This window comes from Balaenoptera physalus (genome assembly GCF_965194825.1).
Source record: "Balaenoptera physalus genome assembly, chromosome: 1".
Classification (NCBI taxonomy): domain Eukaryota; kingdom Metazoa; phylum Chordata; class Mammalia; order Artiodactyla; family Balaenopteridae; genus Balaenoptera; species Balaenoptera physalus.
In genome coordinates, this window is record NC_138882.1 from 77,355,501 (window position 1) to 77,377,869 (window position 22,369).

At 51.8% G+C, this 22,369-nt stretch overlaps 2 protein-coding genes across 13 annotated transcripts in view; one reads left to right on the forward strand and one right to left on the reverse strand.

Annotated features, from left to right (window-relative positions):
- Positions 1 to 1,322: 1,322 nt before the first annotated feature.
- On the forward strand, positions 1,323 to 16,781 carry SPATA46 (spermatogenesis associated 46). 2 transcript variants are annotated; one of them, XM_082411589.1, is made up of 4 exons: positions 1,323 to 2,252; positions 13,860 to 14,121; positions 15,358 to 15,471; positions 16,145 to 16,781. In XM_082411589.1, the coding sequence occupies exons 2-4, from the start codon at positions 14,019 to 14,021 to the stop codon at positions 16,669 to 16,671; spliced, it is 744 nt and encodes a 247-aa protein (XP_082267715.1). In that variant the 5' UTR covers positions 1,323 to 2,252; positions 13,860 to 14,018; the 3' UTR covers positions 16,672 to 16,781. The 2 variants fall into 2 exon arrangements, with proteins under 2 accessions (XP_082267715.1, XP_082267714.1); XM_082411588.1 differs by lacking the exon at positions 1,323 to 2,252 and having other exon boundaries at positions 12,346 to 14,121.
- Positions 4,566 to 22,369, reverse strand: part of LOC309663865 (carboxyl-terminal PDZ ligand of neuronal nitric oxide synthase protein) — a 302,668-nt gene continuing 284,864 nt past the window's right edge. For 8 of the 11 annotated variants that reach the window (XM_082468485.1, XM_082468484.1, XM_082468481.1 and 5 more), the window contains 2 exons: positions 8,925 to 9,234; positions 4,566 to 8,098 (listed from right to left, as the gene is read on the reverse strand). In XM_082468485.1, coding sequence (XP_082324611.1) covers positions 7,600 to 8,098; positions 8,925 to 9,234 — 809 coding nt within the window. In that variant the 3' untranslated portion in view covers positions 4,566 to 7,599. Of the gene's footprint in view, positions 8,099 to 8,924; positions 9,235 to 16,901; positions 22,362 to 22,369 lie in introns of those variants that run through there. The other 3 variants (XR_014265505.1, XR_014265506.1, XM_082468486.1) reach the window with 2 other exon arrangements.

The following is a 22,369-nucleotide window of genomic DNA, read 5'->3' on the forward strand; positions in this document are numbered from 1 at the left end:
CTGAAATAACTACCTCACAACATCAGAGGATTAATGAGAGCATGTGTGTGAATTATTTGAATGCAGTAAGGTTTTGTCTGTATCTAAAAAACGGGCATAATAGGACTTCCCTTGCAGGGCTATTGAGAAAAACAAATGAGATAATGAACGTAAATTGATTAGCACAATTCCTGGAATGTACAGGAGCTTTAGACATATAATAAAGCATCAATGAATAGCAAAGCCCAAAAGAGTAAAGTACGAATATTAAGAACTGGACCTGAGAGAAGCTGGAGGAGCAGAAACCAGAGGTGGGCAGGTGTCTGGCACTGGAGCGCGACCCTTCTTATATTAGGCCGGACAAAAGTGCCTGCTTCTGCCGGCTCCATGGCAAGGTGTCACTTGTCCGGGGGGCAGAATTAATGAAGGCTCTGGCTGGAGAGAAATGAGCTACACACTGGCCCATTCATCATTTTCCACTTTGAAAATGGCCTTTCTCAATCCTTCTCTGCAGTGGGTGATCAGGTACAGAGACTGCCTGTGGGTGGAGGCCCTGAGGAAGGAGGCTGAAAGGGGTGGGATTCACCTGGCACTAGATTGTATGTGTACACGTATATAAAATCTCCCAAATCAGATGACACGTTCTGTGAGTTTAGTTCAGTTCAAAGCACATCTTTATCAAGCGATGTGCCAGGTGCTGTGCCTGGGACCGAGGAGTCAGAGATGAAGATGACAAGGCCCCCGCCTTTGAGGAGCTCAGAGACTTGTGGGAGAGACAACAGGGGGCAGCTCTTGATACTTCCTATGTCACACGGCAAGTGCCAGCATGGAGAAACGCACAGGGTGCTACCCAGGCGCAGAGGATGGGCTGGCGGTGGTGTCTGGGCAGGGACCCCAGAGGGGTCCTGGATGCAGAGGGAGCACATCCACTGGCTGAAGCTGCAGGGCTGATGGAGCTCCAGTCCCTCCATCTCAAAGGCCAGGCTGCCCCTTTGCTGGTCCCACAGTGGCCTGGACTAACCGGAACCACCCCATGGTAGCCACAGGGAGATGCTGTAAGTTGCCCTGGGTTAGCCCACGAAGCAGGCTGGACACTTGGCTGTGCTTACACACCAGACCAAACCGGCGGGAGTTTTGTAATAAACAGGAGTGTAGAGACGCTACTGGCGGCAAACACGGAGGGTGCTCTAAGGCAGGGGTCCCCAAGCCCCGGGCCACAGATTGGTACCAGTGCTTGGTCTGTTAGGAACCAGGCTGCACAGCAGGAGGTGAGTGGCAGGTGAGCGAGTGAAGCTTCATCTGTGTTTACAGCCGCTCCCCATGGCTCGCATTACCGCCTGAGCTCCACTTCCCATCAGATCAGCGGTGGCATTAGATTCTCATAGGAGCGCGAACCCTACTGTGAACTGTGCATGCGGTGGCTCTAGGGATCTAGGCTGTGCGCTCCTTATGATAATCTAATGCCTGATGATCTGAGGTGGAGCTGAGGCGGTGATGCTAGCACAGGTGAACAGCTGCAAATGCAGATTATCATTAGCAGAGAGGTTTGACTGCACAGAGACCATAATAAATCAATTGCTTGCAGACTCACATTACAACCCTATCAGTGAGTGGCAAGTGAAAAGAAGCTCAGGGCTCCCACTGATTCTGCATTATGGTGAGTTGTAGAATTACTTCATTATATATTACAATGTAATAATAATAGAAACAAAGTGCACAACATGCGTGATGCGCTTGAATCATCCCAAAACCATCTCTCCCCCGCCGCCGGTCCGTGGAAAGATTGCCTTCCACGAAACCAGTCCCTGGTGCCAAAAAGGCTGGGGACCGCTGCTCTAAGGAGGAAGGTGGACAAGCAGATGGCACTGGAAACCACTGACTTGTTAAACAGTAAAACGCAAAACAAAAGTTGCAGTTTGTTGGGAGACTGCTTTTTGCTTTGGGGGATTTTCTTCTTTTTTTCTTTTTTTGTCTTTTCCAAGAGAGAGAAACTGGCAGCGTTTCCTACTCCGAAAAGGAAAGATTCCTCAGGCACCTCCCACGAGGGAGAAAGTAGCCTGGTGTCTGAGTTGGTCCTTAAATATTTCCTCAAGCTGGCTTCCCTGTGTGGTCACTTACCAAGTGATTCGTTCCGTGGGGTAGAGCTTCCCCGGGCTCCCTCGAGCTGGACTATTTATCATGGCAGCAGCTGGAGATAAGCTGGACACAAAGAGGATTTGTGTCTCCACGGGTCGGGCCCTAGATACGAACGCGGAGGAATTTTCTCATTAGTGGTAAGTCATGGAGGGCACTCCGGGCTTTCATCGTGAGACCCAGTGCAAACGGCAGCAGGGAGGAGGGCACCCTGGAGGGGCAAAGTCCTTGAAGATGCTTTCACTGGACAACTGAAATGAAGGTTTCCAGAGTGGATTTCCTTGGGAGAGATGAAAGACACTGAATGTTGTCTGCAAGCTGTTCGGGGGTAGGTGGGGCTTCATCTAGGAGGGCTGCATTTCTTTGTGTGGACTTAATTACTTGCTCCCACTCAGAGGGGAGCCAGAGCGGGGGCTCCAGATCGGGCACCTCAAACCCAGCGGTTGGCTGGCAGGGGCAATGCTCAGTGAAGCCCAGGGGACCCTGAGGGCCAAAATCTCAAAGGCAAAGAGGTGTAACCAGCAGCTGGCAGACTGACCCGGGGAGCCCTGCGGTGGTGGAGATGTGGGTAGAGAGGGGACAGGGAGTTGAAGCACAGACGGTTCTAGAATACTCCCAGGATTCACAGACTTCGAAGGGATTCGGAAGATGTCCGAGAGCAAACTGACCAGGAAGGAATTCTCTGAGCTTGGAGCAGTATCTGAGGTGCATTCCCAGACTAGCTAATTCCATAAATTCTGAATCCCAGCTGGGGTTCCTCACCAGCGCAGGCACAGACTTTAGGAATGAAGTGGGCTTCCTGATGACCTCTGATTTGTTCGTTTCCTTCAGCAACCTCTATAGGCAGATTAAGCTCGGAGGAAAAACACTTAGTTGAAATTACTCGGGGCCTCCCCCCCACCATTTGGTACTTCATTGCATAACAGGCTACTCGGGCCCCCCCCCCCCAATTTGGTACTTCATTGCCTAACAGGCTACACTAACATAGCCTGTTAGCGTACCAGGAAGGCAGGTTCCGTGGTGTCCTCACCCATCGTGGGCATAGTGAGAGACAGAACCAGGTGTCTCTTCTCCACCAGCGTTACCACTGTGCCCCAGTCAGCACTCAGCTCACAGACAGGCTTGGATATGTTGTCGGAATACATGCATCTCTGTATCCCAGCTTCTAGGCCAAAGGCTCAGAGCACAGCATTAAAAAATGTGACATATTCACATCCTTTTTCACACTTAAAAATTTCCTCAAAAGTGTTTAATTTTTACATTATCGTTTTTCATATTTGATCTTAGCCAAAAATAACTCCTTTGCATAATAGTGGGAAAGAGAAGCGTATGAAAGGCACATTTCACACCTGAATGACTGCAGAAGCTGATCCTGAAGCCATCCAACGGGAGAGGTCGCCCAAAGAATAGTCACTGGACTTAGCTGAAAGGAAGAAGTTGGTATTGTAAGTACTTTCAATGCCTTTTCCCATGCATGGAATACGCTGGATTGGGTTTTGTGTTACTCCTGCCTTCCCAGAACAATATGCTGCACCCCACTCCAGAGCGAGCGAGCAGTGTGAGTGCCCGTGGTCTTCTTGCCCGTCCTCTGAGAAAGGAAGTGCAGGAGTGGAATTCAATGCAGAAAAGGCTGGAGACAGCCTCATGCCTGAGACGTTTCTGATGTGCACCCAGGGAGGGACCCCTGGCACGTCATGGGGGCGAACGACAGGGCTGGGCAGAAAGGTCCCATCCTTCCCCCTTTAGAAATGTGTATGGCCTCTTTTCCTTCCCCTTCCTGTCTCTTCTCCACTTTGTCCCTTTTAAGGAGGTTAAAGGTCTGGCCAACTCTCAGCTGGGAGTCCTCTGGGTCTCCTGGTCTGACACCAGCCAGGGGCAGCAAGGGGGTTAAAGGGGCTTCAGGCCAGCGCTGCTCCAAGCCATGCTGTCTCAGTAAGGAACATCTGGGTTGCCCCAGTCTGGGGTAAGTGCCTACGTCAGCAGCTTCGGGTGTTTTACCAACATTACTAATGACTCCGAATCTGATGGCAGCTCTGGTCCCTCTCTGAAGAGTGTCTGTGTGCACACCCAGCTCTGTCCCCTCCTTGATGGGAGAGGGCTATGGACCCCAGGTGGACGCTCTGGTGGTCACTCGCATTTCCTCCCTGCTTCCTTCTGACGGGGACGGTTGCACCTTTGCACGTGATGTTGATGCCCTGAACCAGACATCGGTCTGGTTGCAAGAGGGACACTTCCACAGCAGCCAGCCAGTCAGAGGAACACATGAGGGCACCTCCCGAGAGATCATTTCCTCCCAAGGTCTCGTGCTGGAGATCTGTCAGCAGTGCCCATCATCCTCATGTCTCACTCTTCCAGGCTCACAAAGCAAAAGGCCAATGCTCTCCGCTCAACAAGGCAGCCTTCAGAAAAACCAACCACTCTGCATCAGTCAGGAGAAAAAAAAACAGACCAGCAAAACCAAACCAAATCATTTTATTGTGTAGTTTCCTTCTACCAGAAGATTACTAAAAATATAAATATAAAATCTCTAGAAAACACTTGGAATAGCTCTGTAATATTCTTCTTTCCCCAAACCGGGGCCATCCTCTTTGTTCTTTAAAAGTTGATGGACTACATGAATGTCTTCATATCACCCACATTCGTTAACACAGATACATTTCTCTCCACGCAGGGGAATATGCCACCTTCCTGCCAAGTTCTGGAAGCTCACCTTGCATCTATCAGGGTAAAACTATTGCTGAATATGGGGATACAGGACAGTGGGTAACAGGGAGAGAAAAAACTCTGTGGCCCCAGCTTCCTTCTGTTGGACATAGAAGACAGGCCCTTCATTTCTCCTCAGTACCCTGTCCTTGAGCAGACTGGGCCACCCGAGGGTCAAGCTTCCGGAGAAGTTGGATTCACCATGAGGGGTGTGTCAGGGGGGTGACTGCAGTCACGGGCAGGTCAGGTTGTTGAGATGGACACGGGAAGTCAAGTGGGGCTTTGCATAGAGAGCTGGTCCGAGCCGGGGCCCTCAGCAGGACAGAAGTCGCTGTTCCTACTGGCCTCTGGGCAACACTCAGCCCTAGCACCAGGCACTCCCTGTCGCATCGATAGGACCTGATTTTAGCCTCAGAGAGCTCCCCCACCCCGGTAGCAGCAGCACCCCTCCTGTAGAAGGATGGCTGAGATGGAGATCGCAGAGAGGCCACCCAGACATTGAAGCAGGGTCCCACAGCCCCTTATTTGGTACTAGGCACGAGTCTGAGGAACACTGGGGTCACCCTGGCCATGGTCCTGGGACAGACTGATAGGATCCCTGGGCTAACCCTGGGTCTGAGGGTCAGGACCTCAGCAGCGGCTGGGTGTGGAGCGGAGAGCAGGGTGCTTAAGCCTGCCCAGGCCTGCCACCTCTGCACCTATGGCTACAATATCACCCGGCCAGAGCCACCCTGGTCTCTGGGAGAGGAGCAGCCCCAGAGTGCAGGAACCTGGTAAGTTTCCCGTCAGAGGAGCAAACCGAGCTTCTGGGATGGAAGCGCAGATGAGAGTGGGCTAGCTGCCAGCACGTGGGGTTAGTTCTCTGCCCCCAGCTCTGTGTTTTGTGCAGAACCCCAAGCCATTCTGGGAAAACTCACAGGCCCCCGAATGCTAGTCCTGAGAACTTCTGAGCATCAGGGTCAGATATCAACATCTTTGTGATATTCCTGGAGTAAGTCAGGACCGACTCAATTCAGTAACAGCCTTCCTCACTTCACCACGGCCTGCAAGGTGCCTGGCATGCCTGGGCCCTCCTGAGGAAGATGAGACAAAGCTTCACTCTGAGAACGCAGGGTAGGAGAAAAGGCAGCGGGAGAGCTGTGGCAAGGCCCCCGGCTGCAGAAGCAAAGAGGCGGGAAGGGCACCTGCATCCCGGTGGTCCCCCGAGGCTCCCGGGTCTGCAGGAGTTACCTTGGACATTTTACAAGGCAGAGGTAGTGGGGAGGGGAGCAGGAAATGGGTGATGAGATGAAGTGGGCAGTGAGCTCTGGGGCACCCAGAGTGGGAAGCCGCACAAAGAATAGAAAAGGGGAGGCGGCAGGAGTCACAGAAGAACTGAACAGCCCACTCTGGCCAGATGTGCTACTCCCAGCCTTCTCCCGGGGACCCAGCCACCTTGCTCAAAAAAAGGCATGTTCTCTTCTTGCTGCAAAGGCCCCCAGGGTTGGGATCACCGCCCGACAGGGTCTCTGGGCCACAGGAAAACAGCATGACAGGACCGCTGGTGGGAGACAGGAACACAGACGTGGGTTAACCCAGGAGGGCAGAACCAGTGGGGTTGTGTGAGCTGTCAATCCCTCACAGAGACCCCAGAGGCAGGCAGGTAGACAGCACCTTCTGTACAAGAGCGGAGCGCCTCCTACTTAAGGGCGGCCTGCTCCACGGTTCCTACCACATTCCAACCTCTCACACTCCTCACCTTGCTTCTCGTACTTACCATGCCTAGTCCCTAGAACTACATCACATCACGCGGTGGAAACCCCAAAAAGCTGCTCTGAGCCCTTACGACTACTCTTTCCCCATCCCGTTTTCCCTGCCTTCCCCACGACTGCTCTGGGTTCTCTCGGGACCAGCTCCCTGGATGCCAGGTTCCTGGGCCCTCCCTGCCAAACAAGATCAGAACTTGCTCTGCTGCTTCTGCCAGGGCCTGCCTAGCCCTGTCTTCACAGCAAGGGAAGCCCGGGTCCCTTCTTCTGTGCAGCGAGCCCGAGCGTAGCTGGCTGCATCATCTTGCCCAGCGCCTTCCACACTCCCATGCTGGCAGGCGCTCTCGCTGGCTGGCTCCGTGCCCTCTGCCTCAGGCTAGATGAGACACACCCTGTGAACCCGGGCTGTCGACAAGGCTGCCCGAGGTCTCAGGTCCAGTAAGCATTGCCCCCGGCTTGCATCCACACGGGCAGAGGCGAGGTAACAACCCGAGGCCTGTGCTGTCTTGGGACCAGGAGAAGCTGTGGCTGGGCTGTGCTCGGGGTGTGCGGCTTTCTGGGCCCGGGCCCATCATCAAGCCAAAACCGTCATCCCTCATCCAGCCTGATTCCCCCGGAGGCAGGAGGCCTCTGGCCCCCAGGGAGGAGAAGAAAGGAACCAGGAGGGCAGGGGAGGAAGAAGAGCAGGCAGCATGTGGGAGGCAGGCAGAGAGAATACCCTTCAGCCTGCACTGCTGGCCCTGCAGGTCAGTGGGAAGCCAGGGCAACTCGGGGGCAGAGGCGCCCTAGTATCCAAGGGCTGCAGCCAGCACGCCGAGGAGCTGGGATGGCACCCGAGTCCTTTTGCCATTGCATGGACGGACTCTTGAACTAGGACTATGCATGGACTTGTGGCCCTGCAGCAGCCCGTGTGGAAGACTTGGCTCTGCTGAGCCTTGTGCAAGCAGGACAGACAGCAGGGTGGAGCTGGGGCAAGGGCCAGGGTGCACGGTGGAGGAGCGGGCAGAGGGGAACGGGCTCAGCAGGAGCAGCAGAAGCTCTACTCAAAGGACAGCAGGTCTGGGTGAGGGCCCTCGATGTCAAGGCTGGAGGTCCGTGCCCGAGGAGGCGGGCTGCCGTCCTCCAGAGACTCAGCCAGGCTGATGGGGCTCAGGCTGAGCTTGAGGCCATTTCTCTCGATGAGGCCAGGGGAGGAGGCCCTTCGGCACTCAGTCACCTTTAGCTTCGGTTCGTCCTGGTTGTCCTTGTGGATTAGGTCGGGTACCGACAGGGAAACCTCTCCATTGGGCAGAGCCTCGCCCCTGTCCACCATTTCCATGATGGCCTCTGGCTGTGAAGCATCTGCTGGGCTGGGCTGGGCAGTGGGAGGGGAGTCCTGGGGCTGCCCAGGTGACAGCTCTGTCCCATACTCCAGACTGCTTAGGACTGGCTGCGATGAAATCAGCATGTCCTGGGTGGTCTTCAGGGCCCGAGGGGTTCGCTTCCTGGTGGTAGGAGGCGGGGGATCCAGCCGAGGGAATGCTTCTTGCAGGGCTGACCTATAAGGTTGGTGACATGAGCTGACATAAGGTTGGCAAGACACCGTGCTGCACTTTCCACTCACCCACCCGGGAAGCGCTTTTCGCTCTGGGCTCTCGTTCTTGGTTTAGCGTGCGAGTCTCGGCAGTTTGAGCACAAATGGCTTTGGGCCTGTCACATCCTCACTCGGTGTTCACAACAGCACAAAGCGTTAACACTGGGACCACTGGTGAACCGCGTCACGTCAGAACCTATACAGTAGCCCTGAAAAGTGCATCCCCACGTGGGGAGTGTAGGCGTCTACAACGAGGCTGGACGTGGGAGGGCTGCCAAAGCAGAGGTTCCTCTCTCCCCTGACCAGTGGCTTCTGCCAGACGCCGGCTTCTCCACTATCGACAGTCAGGGCAGCACTTCTCAGGTGTGGTTGGGTGTCAGAATCCCCCCGCCGGGGAGCTTCCGGCAATACCTGGGTTTGAATCCAGCCCTGCCAATTACTAACTCTGTAACCTGAAGCTCCTCACGTGACCTCTCTGAACCTGCTTTACCTGCAAAATGGAAATAATATAATTTATCTCAGAGGGCTGTTTCAGGGTTAGGTAAAATAATGCAGCTGAAGCATAGCACAGTGCTAGGACGTGACGGGCACGCCGTAAACTTCAGCCACGGTGGGAGAGTGGAAGCCGGCTCCCACAGACATGGCCCGATCCTTCAGCTGTTCTTTATGTGACAACCTCCGTCCCCACCCCAAGGCCATTCTCCCCTCTAGACACTACAGTCTGTCGCAGGCCCCTTCCAGCGGGTCCAGACCCGTAAGGATGTCAGGGCAGGAGGGAGAGGTGCACTCACCTTCCGTCGTCCACGTCAGCCCCGCCGGCCAGCTGGGCCCCTGCGGTCTTGTTGACCTCCATCGTGCCCGCGCTGCCCAGGCTCGAGGGCTCTTTCCTCCGCAGGAAGTCGTTAACTTTGGCCCCCATGGCTTTGCCCAGGTTCTTGAGGTGCTGGCCGCTGCCCACCCAGAGTCCAGGCCCTCCGGGCTCCACAGACCCCAGGGCGGCAGAGCTGGGGGCCGCAGGCCTGGGCAAGTGGGCGAAGGAGCGGCTTGACTGGAGCTTTGGAGTGAGGGTTGTGTTCAAGTTCTCAAACATGCTGTGATCGACTACAAACAGAGAGGGAAAGACAGAGAGCCGGTGAGGAGAGGGGAGGGGGGCCTTCGACCCCATCGCTTTTGATCTTCTCCTTATACCACACCCACAGCTTGTAACTTCATGAGGCTTTGGCAATAGTCAAGAGGGAGGCAGCAAAGACACTCTTGAACCTTCCGATCCAGTTGTTCTGATGGGATGTGGGACCAGAAATTCTAGTTCTGCCTCACCCAGCTTAATCAGTGATGAACTCCAGCCACAAGAAAGCTAACTTATCCCTTTAAACGTGCCTCCTTGACTCATGGCTTCACCCCTTACCTTGGGGTCACCAGGCCCTTTGAAGTAGAGAAAAACAAGGATGAAGCAATGAGATGTGACATTTTTACACTGCCACGAGCACATGTGGAGCTCTCTGACTCAGGCGCTGGGGTAGAAGCTGGTGGAGGGATGGCAAGTATGAGGCTTGGAGTTGGAAGCTCCCTGCTAAAAAGCCACATGAGTAGCACATTTTCTCCAGGAAAAATGCTCACTTCTCTCAGGGGTGGAACTTGGGAGGATGGGACAGCTGCATGCAGAGAGGTGCTAAGTGGTGGTTCAGAACCAGTTCACGCCAAATGGACAAGCACTTGGTGCCAAGGAAGCGGGAGGAAGCTGACAAACACCAGCTCGCTTAATCCTCACAAGCTAGTAAGGTGGGGCGTGGTAAGATTTCTCTTCATAGAGGAAGAAGACGGGGCTCAGCGTAATGAACTGCTGGGCCCGAGGTCACAGCCCAATTACTGGCACGGTGGGAACTAGAACCCAGGTTTTCTCACCTAAAGCTCAGGGCTCTTGCCACTACTTTTCCTGCCTTGCATGGAATAACCGCCTAAATACGTCTCGTGCACAGTCTGCCTCTCAGGGATCTCTGTTCGGCTGGAAAGATTAACTCAAAGGGCTGGGAGGAGACCCACTGGGTTGTAAACACTTGCAGGGCAGAAGCCATGTCTCACTCATCTTTGTGTCTTTAACAGCTAGCCTGGGTGTGGCACATAGTAGGTGCTCAATAAATATCCTGAAATGCCAACCCCATTTGCAGATAGAGAATTGTGGAGACCAAGACCACAGGAGCTCCGAGGTCTGTAGTTGGAATGGCTAGAGCTCAGGGCTCTAAGCTGCACTGTCCACACACTTGCACAGAGGCAGCCTCTCCCCACCAGGAAATCTAGCTCAGGCCTCAGTGCAGCCAGACCCACTCTGGGGCCTTGGAAGCAGGCTTGAGCTTGCTGTCCTTACCAGCTACTCTAGATATTTTGTCAGTCTCAGAGGAGGAGAGCGATTTGGTCATAGGCTCTGCTCCTTGTCAACACCTCTGCTAAAGTGCCTACTCTAGCCGAGCCTTCCTAAGAGTAACTGAGGTTAGGGTATACCTTTTCTTCCGCTGAACTTTTGCATAAAGCAATTCTCTGCCCTGCACTGCTGAGTCCTAGGCACTGGGGAGCATTTCTCTTTATCGTGGTTTTATGCAGAGATATCCCTCCTGAGCCAACTACCTCAAGAAGCCATATGCTAAGGGTCTTCCGGCGGCAGGAGGAAGCTGTGGGAGGAGTGGAGACCTCCCCCTGTGATGAACCCCACAGCCTTCACCTCTGTAACTGCCCCTAACCCACGTGCGAGAAAAGCACCGCTGCAGGGGACATGCCGGGAACTCGATTAGAGCATCCCTGGGACACAGGGCACAGAGCTGACTGGGTCAGGCTGGCTGGGTTCCAGATGTAGACCCACCACATTAGCAGGAGATCCCGGCCCATCCCACAACAGGGGTATCAACTCTTGAGTCTTCTCCTGAGAGTGTAAATCTTGCCATGTCATCCACTTTTGCATAATTTACCTATCATGTCCCATATCCTTCTAATTTTTCTTTAATCGTGAACTCTGCAAACTAGCAGAGAAGCCTTTGGAAACTTAAGCATTTAATGATTTCCCCCCAAACCAGAAAGTATTGGGGCCACCATGAAACTAGAGCAAATGTTCAAGAGATATATGCCAGGGAAGAAGGCCAATCCCTACCACTTTCGGGCTCACATAGTTCTCTGGCTGTTTCCTTACTGGTTTAATGTGAATTTTCAGAGCAGACACATTCACTTCTAAAAGTGTAAGTACCAAAAACACCTGGCAAAGTGACTTGTAAATTGTGAGCCCCTTTGATTATAATTATTGAAGAAACACATTCTAAGAAACATAAATAACTTTTGGATTAAGCACCATTTTAGATTTCCTGTACTTCTTGTTTCTCTACCCTTCAGGATGTATACACTGAATTCTTAAGTAATTTAAAAATAGCTCATCATATACTCTCTTCATAATTCTTAAGTCTTCTGGTAAATACATCTTGTCTTTAATAATAAAATAAGTCCCTTGATGGGATGAAGCATCTTAAGTGACATTTTTTGTCTATAATGCTCAGCATAGGGCCTTGCACAACAGTAGGCATTTAATAAATTAATTGAATTGACTTTTGATATGAATACTTAAAACTGACTGCATTATGGGCTAACATCGTAGAGAAGCTGTTCCCCAAGCCTTCTTCCATTTACAAAAGCCACTCAAAATGCCCTCCTCCAGGAGTGGTAAACAGGGGCTCTTGAGGTCAGGCCAGGAAAAACTGCCCTTCTCTCCAAAGCAGGACTCTGGCTGGGGCTCCCTTCATCTCCAGATCTGAGGGATGTGCAGCGAGCCCCTTTCCTGCTGATAGGCGCTAATGACCCCACACTCTGTCAGGACGGGAGGCTTGGTGGTTCAGAAAATAATGGTGATGGCAGAAAGAAAAGTGACTGGATCCCAACCAGGTGGCCCTCCTAACAGCACCCCCCAGCATGCACATAGCCAAGCAGAGGGGAGCATCTGGGGCCAAAGTCATCCAAAAGAAAGACAGTATCTTACCTGTCCGAGAAAGGGGCTCGGAAAGCAGGCGGGAAACAAACGAGAGAGAGAGACACATTTTATGTAGTGACCGACCACTTTGGGAGTGTCACCTCCCGTCTCGGTCACCAGCAACAGCACACCAAGAGGATACAGTATGCAAGACAGGGGTCCTGCTATGAGGAGTGTAACAGACCTGGATGACCAGGTTCCCATATGCTTTGTAATAAACCAAAACAGAGCCGTATTTTAAAAATTCTACAAACAGGCGCTGAGGCAGCCTCCTGTATTTCCCCCAATATTTTGAGGCCCCTTTACATGAAGTATATCTGAAGTTCCTAGCTGGCACTGGGAGGAATGGAATGGGCCAAGGCAAGATGAAATTCTAAGTTTTCTGGATCATGTGTGTATCACTCATTTTTTTGCTGTCTCGTTTCCAACATGTGAATCCCTAGATTTTAGACCAGAAAGATGTTCATTCATCCACTCCAACCGTCTAAATTAACAAAATGGGAAAAGCAGGTGGCAGAGAGGTCTGCCTAATACCACACAGGGAGATAACGGCAGAGCAGGGGTTTAGAACTCACGTAGGCTGACTCCCAGACCCATCATCTTTCTCTACACCACGACGGCCAAGTGAAACTGCCAATACCCTCAAAGTTGCCAAGGTACGTGGCGTCAATTTACATCCTAACACGTTCTAACGTTCCAAACCAGGCTATGAAGGAGGTACATGAGATCTCATTCTCCACACTGTCCTGCAAATGTTTAAGTACTGTGAATAAACACAGACAGGAGGACAACTCTGGAATCTCATATGCACATGCTAACTCACACTTGCTTCACACACTGCGAGGGGAGCCCACTGCTGATTACGGGCTGGGCCAGACCTTTCCGACCCAGCACAGACATACCCACCTTTAGATCTAAAGTCCTGTATGCATCTAGTCATGATGATCTAGAATGGGGCACCTTCAAGCTCATCTTTCAACCCTCTAGCAGGCTGGCCATGACAAAAGTGAAGCAAAGAGAAGAGGCTACCTTGCCACTCTGAGTACACAGCCTTACTACCAAATTGCTTATAATGAGCAAAATGGTGTTGAGTAAGCCACCCAACTATGTTTTAGTCATTTTCTAAAAACAGACAGCACCAACCACTTAAAACAGTATTTGGTCCCTATTCCTAGGACGTACGTATTGAAGTATTTAGGCACAAAGGGGCATTATGTTTGTAATTTACCTTCAAATATCTCAGAAAAAAAAAATGTATACACACATAGAGGCAGAGAGGGAGGGAGGGAATTGATAAGGCAGATGGAGGAAAATGTTAACAATAGGAAAATCTGGATACAGGGTACATGAATGTTCTCTGTACAAATTTTATTTTTGCAGCTTTTTATAAGTTTGAAATTATTTCCAAAGAAAAATGTAAAAAATATACCCCAAACCAAAAAAACAGAAACTAAGGTAAAACAACAAAAACATCTGGTGACAGAGGTTAGGCAGATGAAAAAAGCAAAGAGGTCATTAAGAGAGGACAGAGGATCCCAGAGCTGGGGGTGGTGACAGCAACGACATGGAAAAGGGACACTAAACAACAGAGGGGGTGAATAGACAACATCGCTCTCAGGTCTCCACTACATTCCTCCCTCTCTCTGGGTATCCCCAATCAGGACAGGCCACAGAAGAATGACAAGTGAAAAACATCTTTTAAATTTTTGTATCTTGCTTGCTACAGACCCCATCCATCTTTGAGGGGGATAACCTCCCCTGGCGAGTAGAATCATGTGGTCCTCTTGTGATGTCAACTGAGCTCAGAATGTTTATTGCCTAGACAACCCAACCAGCCTCTTGGGAGCAGGTGTGTGTGATCTCCATACACTTCAGTAGTCAGAATATGGAGAACTTCTCACTCCTCAGCATTTCTGAACCTCGAATCTCTTCCTCTGCTCTGAGCACTTTTCCCGATATCACGTCCTCACGTGCCACCAGCTTGCCAGGTAAACTCTCGTGCCACTAGGGCCACAAAAATGTGGTTTTCTGAAGCTTGTTAATTGAGTACTCTACCAGATCATGTTACAGGACCACAATTTAGTGAGAAAGTCAAATTACACATGGGGAGAAAATAATTTTTCAAAATGCTGCATACATGGTAAGTAGTTCCTGCTGTGTATTCATTTCTTGCAAGGGAAGGATGGGGGAAACATTTGTTGTCAGGCTTTTTTCCCCCTCTGAATCTGCATGAACCCTCAAAGTGACAGTTTGTCTAAGTAAGGAGCAGGTACTAGTTTCAGCCCTGTTTTGAAACCTGGAGAAGATCTAGACTTATCAATCCATCAGAAGGAACCTAAGGGGGGGGGTTGGTAACTGATGAGCCTATCATGAAATAAAGTTGAATGTTCTGAGGACTTGCTATTCAAAGCATGGTTCATGGACCTGCAACATCTGGGAGCTTCTTAGAACAAGGCAGAATCTCAGGCCCTACCCCAGACCCGCTGAATCAGAATCTGCATTTTTAACAAGATGTCCAGGTGATTCCTACGCACATTAAGGTTTGAGAAGTGCTGTCCTCTGAAGTGGTTCTCCTAAACATCCATTTGCCTATACACAGGGCATCTGTATCCATCTGTTTCCCAAACTGAGCACAGCTACTGCTCTGCGATTTGAGGCAAGTCAGCTTCTTAACCCAAGTATTAGCAACCATCAGGCAGCTGGGGTCCACCTGAACACTCTCTGGCTGTGGGTGGGAGGCGTTTTAATTGGAGAAACGGGCTTCTCGTCCTCAAAGGGATCTTGTAACATAGCTACGTGGTCCGCGACCAGACTCCCTCCTCTGGGCCCTCCAGGGACCCAAAGGCTGCAGTGCAGAGTGAACACACACACACACACACACACACACACACACACACACACACACACACACACACACCCTGCAGGAGGGTCAAGAAAGGGGAGGGCCAGGCAGAAAGCTGTCATCTGGTCCACATCTTATATTCTTCTTTGGAGAGGACCTTTCCACGGTCTCAGTGAAACCAGCACCCCATTTGGAATTCCCCAGGAGGTCATCCAGAATAGCTCTGCCTATGTGGATGCCACAAAGGTCATTATTTTGCTTCAGTTTTGCAGTCCCTTAAAGCACCAAGGTTGAACCTCTAGGTAGGTCTCAGGGGGAGGGGTCCCAAGAAGAGGATGCCCAACCTTGCTCAGCTCACCAGAGTGTTTCTTCTGTAACCCAGGCATTGCAAAGACGGTGTTTCCCACTGAGGCGTCCAGCCCAGCCCAGGCCCTGCTACCCCAGCACCAAAGCAGCGTTCTCCGGCATGGGGTGCACAACACAGTGTTCTCACCAGGTGAGGCCTTCTCTGACTCAGGCGGGCACATGTGAGAAGCTGGGGGAACAGGGGCTGCTCCCCTAAGGGCAGGGTGCCTGTGTGTGGGTTCGCCACGTGCTGCCTTTCCCCCTGTAGTCTCCTGTAGTCTCCTGTCCGGTGCTTCCTTTAGCAGAGACCTGCAGGTCTGTAGAGTCCTCTGCTTCTCCTCTCCTGTCTCTCAGGCTGATGGAGAACAGCACTTTCTGCCTGTCTGGGCTGTTGCAGGCAGACAGTGAGGCTGGAGAAATGGCCGCAACCGGTGGTGGTAGAAAGAGGGGCTCTAGGAGGCCAGAGGTCTGGCTGTCTGCTGAGCCACCTGTGTCTATGCTCAGAGAAGGCAGAGGAAAGGTGTCTGCAGGGAGGGATGCACCTGACAAATGCCAAGGCTTAGTTAGTCATTGCAAGGGGAGTCTCTACCCAGAGATCAAACTGCTTTTCTCTGGACAGCAGGAAGGAATGCCTTAGACTGCTCTCCCCACCCCATCCTCTGCCTGCTCTCAGAACTGCACTCAAGGAGGGGCAGAGGTAACCTGAGGTCCTGCCTGACTACCTGCCTTCTTGCCCTTCTGCTTCTCCGCCCGGCCTCCAGCCACCCCAGGCCTCACTGCTCCCTGCCTGGCTCGAGGCTCAGACCCAGCCCTTTCCTTTGCAGACTGCATCTTGGGGGACCCCCCAAACAGAGAGCAGCTGAGGTGGAACTGCACCATCTACCGGCCCTGGTTCTCCCCTTACAGCTACTTTGTATGCAAGGACAAAGAGAGCCACCTGGAGACCTACAGCTTCCCAGAGGTGCAGCGGGACGAGGGCAGGGGGGACAACTGCCTCCCAGAGGACACGGCTGAGAGCATCTGCTCGTCCTCTTCCTCCCCAGAGAACACCTGCCCCCAAGAGGCCACCAAGAAATCCAGGCACGGCCTGGATTCCACAGACTACATCACAACCCAGGACATCCTAATGGCCTCCAAGTGGTACCCGGCCCAGCAGAAAGGCTACAAGTGTGCGGGCTGCTGCCGTATGTACCCGACGCTGCACTCCCTCAAGAGCCACATCAAGGGGGGCTTCAAGGAGGGCTTCAGCTGCAAGGTGTACTATCGCAAGCTCAAAACCTTCTGGGGCAAGGAGCAGAAGGTCCGGCCGGGAGACAGGCTTTCCTCAGGCAGCTGCCAGGCCTTCAAGTAGGGCTGCTGGGTGGCGGCAGCTGTCTTGTTAGCGGACAACGCTTCAGGGAAACGGGGGATGATGCCTATTTATGTCTCTACAGAGAGGCCAATAAACCAAAGTTAGTGACAGCCTTCTGTCAAGTCTGAGGTCACCCTGTACCACCTGTGCTTCTCAGTCCCTGGTCCCCATCGCATTCCCCTTCTGCTACCAGTTGCCTAGCAACACCAGGCCCATCTCCCTGCCTCTCTCTTTTTTTTTTTTTTTTTTTGAAAGACAATACCCAAAGTTTGAGCCTATCTTCTAAAATGGTGGTTTTCAAAGTGAGGTGCTCAGACCAGCAGTGTGAGCAACCCCGGGGAATTTGTTAGAAATGAAATTCTCAGACCTACTGAATCAGAAACTCTGCGGGGTGGGCCCCTCAATCTGTGTTCTGATTGCCCTCTAGGTGATTCTGATGCAGCTCAGGTATGAGAACCACTGCTCTAAGACCCTGGCCTTCCTGTTGGTCCCTCTGTGATCGGTCCTTGCCCTGCACCGTGGGAGAGCTCACACTGAGGGAGAAGGGTTGAACGCCCTTTCCTCTCGGTTCCACCAGCAGAATCTCTGCACAGTTTGAAAGCTTCTTAGGTGTTAGCTCTTCTGAGGGGTGGAACGGGGAGGACAACATGCCCCACGCATAAGGCAGAAAAGAGGCAAACAGGGCTGGGGCCCATTCCCACCACGTGTACCATGATCCTCCATTTGGGAGGGACATCTCTGGCTGAAGCAGAACAGATCATTTTTGACCCAGGGGGCATCTTTACATGGCTCTGTCGAGTCATGTCTAAAAAGCCCGGTAAACATGTGAAAACACTGCTTCCTAGTACTAAGAAATGTCCCAGCAGACAGCCCTGACCCTTATTCTATTTCTGAGCAAACCTCATAGCCAACTCTGACCCAGAAAAATGAATGAGCGTCGAGGGTGCAGCAAGGACATCGGTTCTGCCCATTATGTGGTTAAAGAAAAAAGAGTTTATGTTTGATGGTCTTATTTTTAGGCCTTATTTACCTCTCACTTCATCTCCCTAATGACTCAGTGGACCCCTTCACTGCAAGGGGGCATTTCCTTTCAGGGACCCTGGCACAAACCCTCCCCTTGTCTCTGCTTCCCCACTGCTTGGCCAATGGGTTGGGGTGGAGGATCTCCCCTTACCCTTCCAGTGGTCACATAGTTAAGTCTTCTGAAGCCCCACTTTATAGTTCGGCCGAGCTGCTTCTGCTTATCACTGTTCTGCTAAAATATCGTTTGTGGTTCTTTTGTGAGAGACAGGCTGGCTCAAACCCCCATCACACACCAGTCCTGCACCCAGTGCCCCACTCCTCACCCCACTCTTTCCCCCACCCTCCAGCCACTAAGTCAGAGTCCCAGAGTCTACTTGATTTGCAGGCTCCAACTGGCCTGGGAGCCAGGACATGCAGGGTCCCACCCACTCACTGGGGGCGGGGCAGGGTGGTCTGCAGGCAGCCCTGACATTATTCCATTGCTTCCAGGGCCCGGCTCCCGGCGGGAACAGATGAGTGACTCTGGCGAGCCTTTAGTCCTCACTCTGACCTCCTGCTTTCCTAAATGGAAAGGCCACCAGAGCCCCGGGAGGCTTGTCCCTACGGACGCTGCTGTGCACGTGTGTCCCCTTGACAGGGCTCCTGAGGGAGTACGAGGAGGGGGACACGGAGTGGACTTGTCTCAGCATGGTCTGTGGGAGGATCGGGTGAGGAATCACTCCTCATCTGGTCTCTCTCCCTCTGCCCAGCCCTCACTCCCCCCTCCAGGGCATCCACATCATGGGCACAGAGCACAGTGTAAAAAAAAAAAAGAGAGAGAGAGCATGCCATCCAAAGGCCAGGGACTGAGCCCAAGGGCCACAGCACATGCTAATCATGGCCTGGCAGGTGTGAGAATTTAGCGTTTTCTCCCTAAGGATAGGGTACTTTCCACCTTTCACATTTAACGTAGTGTCATTATGACCCCAGGAGCTTTCTCGGTACAGAGTTCTGAATAGTTTCCGCACAGCAGAAAATGCACGCAGAACACAACTGCACTGAGCGGCACAAACACGGCCTCCCCCTCCCAGTTAATTAGGGGGTAAACCGTACTGCACCCTGGGCCACTGCCAGGCATTCTGTTGGGTGCTTCTAAAATACAATCTCATCTACGCTTCATTATAGCCTTATGTGGTGTGTTGTATTCCCATTTTACAGATAAGTAAATAAGGCTCAGTTCAGTTCACTCAGCCAGAAAAGGGCAGAGGGTATATGACCCTGGTTGATCTGACCCTCCAACTTTCCTTCAGGCCTGGCCTACCACCAAAGTATCAGGTTTAACAAAACCTCTGCCTTCAAAATGGTTATGCATTCCAGTCAGGGAAGCCTGGTTTTCAAGATGTGGGTTCTGCGAGATCCTGCAGCTCCATATTTCTCTACCACCCCTCTCTGCCAGCAACCCTCCTCCCCTTTCATTTCTACTCCCTGAAGGAAAGCCCACATCTTAACGAGTCAGGACTCCTCTGCTGAGCTGTGTTTCAGCGACACCATAACCCTTCTAGGCAGGTGTGGGAAGAAAAGTCTGTTTGCCTCCAGTATGGACATTCCTGGAATGGGCCCATCCAGAAACCTACCAACTACATATTTCAGACATTTAGTCGGGGAGTCAGTGAAATTTTATAATCTTGATGATCTTAATTATATGTGAAAGTATCTATGATGTACTTTTTCAAGCACTCAAAACTTGCTGCCGCCGCCAATATATTCCAGTGATGCTTGGAGTTTGAAAAGACCTGGGGTTTGGGAGAGTCCAAAAAAAAAAAACGGGGATAGCCTAGGCATTACTGACATTTTGGGCTGGATAATTCTCTGTGGTGGGGCTGTTCTGTTCATTGTAGAATATTTAGCAACACCCCTGGCTTCCAACCACTATGTGTCAATAGCCTCCTTCCGAGTTGTGACAACCAAAAATGTCTCCAGACGTCACCAGACATCCAGCCCTTGGGGGAGCGAAATCGCCCTTGGATTAGAACCGTTGGTACAGCCCGATCCTGCAAGGCTGGTCTGAATAAACTGCCACTGAAGACTCCACCTTCCCCCGCTCCTTGAAGGAACACACGAGTTCTTTCTAAACACCACACACCCTTGGGAATCGTGCGTCACAGAGCTGATGCCACCGGGCTTGGGAAGTTGGGAGGTGGGTGGGGAGAAGGAGCAGGTAGAATAGAAGAGGCAAGAAAAGACAATGGAAAAGCTTTTAGAAATAAGAAAGGTTTATTTAGCAAAAGCCACTAGACTAGTGACAACATCCAGGGAGTAAGTGCACTTACATGAACAGAATCTTTTCCCAGAGAGTTGATCCAACAGAGTTAATGCCACACAGTTTTAGGAAGTAGAGGGCTCAGGGGGGAGGGGGCAGAGTGGGAAGAAGCAGTCAGGCAAAGAGAAAATAAAAGGAATACAACCCCTAAATGAGAGTTGAGAGAAGTGAGGCTACGAAGAGGCTTTATAGACAGCATTAGTATAAGCAGGAATATAATTTTCAGTCCCAATATACAGTCCATCCTGTGTAGAGAAATTCTTTCCTGGCTCCGCAACTGTGGGAGCCTTGTGTACCCAAGAGTCTGCTGGCACCCAGGAAAGGCTGGGGCAGGTACAGTAAGGGAGGCGCCCCTGGTGTCCACTTGTCCTCCATACAGGGCAGAGTAGAAGGATGAAAAAGAGGGGAGGCAGGAGTTGAGTTAGCAGAGCGAGAAGCAAGGAGAGAGGACAGGGTGACATTGCTCGGAGATCAGGTCTGCAACATTCCCTTTCCTGCCCAGTGGCTGGTGACCCTTCAAGGCCCCTAGATCTGTCCTTTGTCTCCTCCACCTCCAACACACCTAGTGCGCGCTGGTGTGGGTCACACTGAGGAGAATGCCAACACACAAACCAGTGCTCCAGGGAGGGCTTGAACTGGGGAAAGAATGGGGCCGAGGTGGGTGGAAACCACTGTGGAACACCCCGAGGGCAAGGGTCTTAAATGGGTCCCAAGTCAGCGGTACATAGAACTAGTCTCTCCAATTCTTCAATCTCTCCACCGCCTCCTTTCTTCCCTCCCTTGGCAAGGTTTTCAAGACCCTTTTAGAAACTATCCCCCCCACCCACTCTTCTCCCCATCCCAAACAAGCCTTCTCCTACCACATTCCACACACCTAATCCACTGGCCTCTGGCTCTGTCCTCAGCCCCTGCTTGCAGGCAGTGGGCCTGGAGAAGCCAGACCTTCCCTCCCCTGAACACCCCAAATTCTAATGAGTTAAGAGGTCCCACACTCAAGGAAGCCCGGGTAGGATTTTGTAAGCTAGCTAGAGAGGCTCAGCCAAACCGGACTCCTAACCTCTCTCCTTTGATTTCATGGTTCTTCCTTCCCTTGTGTATCTGGACCTACTTCCAATGATTAATTAGAGAGTGTAACGAAAACAGAACCACCTCTCTCCAACCAAATGCACATTAGGAAAAGAACACAGATCTACTGTTGATTCAAACACCCTGGAGATTCCCATTCTCTTCTCTCTGGTCACTTCTCACAAGCCTATGCACACGTATACACCTTCCCTCACACGTGTGTGTCAATGCCAGCACACGTGTACACACATGCACACACACACGCACCCGTCCCATTCCACTGACACCCTCGTGCGCCAAGGAAGGCTAACATAAAGCTACATTTATTTCCTTAATTTGGACTTTCTGGTCTAGAAGAAATCCAACTGCAGCTATAAGAAAAGACCTGAACTTCCATTTCTATATTTTATGAAGCCAAGTTAGGCTTGAAGAACTCAATTTTGCAACTACATCCTTACCAATTGATCCCCAAATAACACTGCAGTCTGGGTCTGTGGTTTGCTGTCCAAGATAAAGACTTATTTCCCCAACACTTGGCACTAGCATGTCCCGGCTCTCTCTTCAGGCACCTTTAAATCTGTTAACAGCCACTTAGGGCCTTACCGGAACCAAGGACAAGTAAGCTAGCCCTCCCTGCCCCAATCAGCTCACTGTACCAGGTGGTAATCTCTAGGCCTAGATGGTGAAAGAGAATTCCACCTGGCACTTTTTACAGGTGTGCTCGAGGCATGCACCCACAGGGAGACAGGTCAAGGGCAAAGTGACTATCGTCTCTGACTTAAGTGGCAGTGATTCTGAAGAGTGGACTTGAGCAGTCTCAGCTACCAGTCTATGTTTGGGGTTTTTTTTCTTCAGTAAAAACTGACTACTGCCCAGTGGAAGGGACAGGTTGAGAGGTAAGGCTGGGGGCTCCAGGTCTCTGAGGCTTTTATAGAGGCAAGAGTGCTACAAAAGCTTCAGCTGGCACAGCCCCTGAGGCAGGACACAGGGGAGAGAGGGCGGCTTTCCAGCCTCCATGTGGATGAGCTGGACTTGCAGGCAGGAGGTGGGCAGGACATCCACACTGAGGAATCAGACCTAAGTGATCTGGGGCAGGCAAGAGGCTGTCCTCCCCACGGGCTTTCACGGCAAGGGCCTGAGTGACAGTAAACTCCCAGTCTCCCTCAGTAGCAACACCTGAAGCCCATCTAGAGAAAACATTTGGATCCAATTCATCTGAAAGCTTATCCTCGCAATGTGACACATCCCAATTCCACGTTCACACTGAAAGGACTATCCTGTCTTTCAGCCTAGAGCGTTCAACCTCTACAA

Bases quoted from the DNA above. Each gene is read 5' to 3' on its own strand.
- SPATA46 (XM_082411589.1), top strand. From the start codon at position 14,019: ATGGAGAACTTCTCACTCCTCAGCATTTCTGAACCTCGAATCTCTTCC. The intron at 14,122-15,357 runs GTAAACTCTCGT...TCTGTAACCCAG, and splicing joins ACGTGCCACCAGCTTGCCAG to GCATTGCAAAGACGGTGTTT. The intron at 15,472-16,144 runs GTGAGGCCTTCT...TTTCCTTTGCAG, and splicing joins CAACACAGTGTTCTCACCAG to ACTGCATCTTGGGGGACCCC.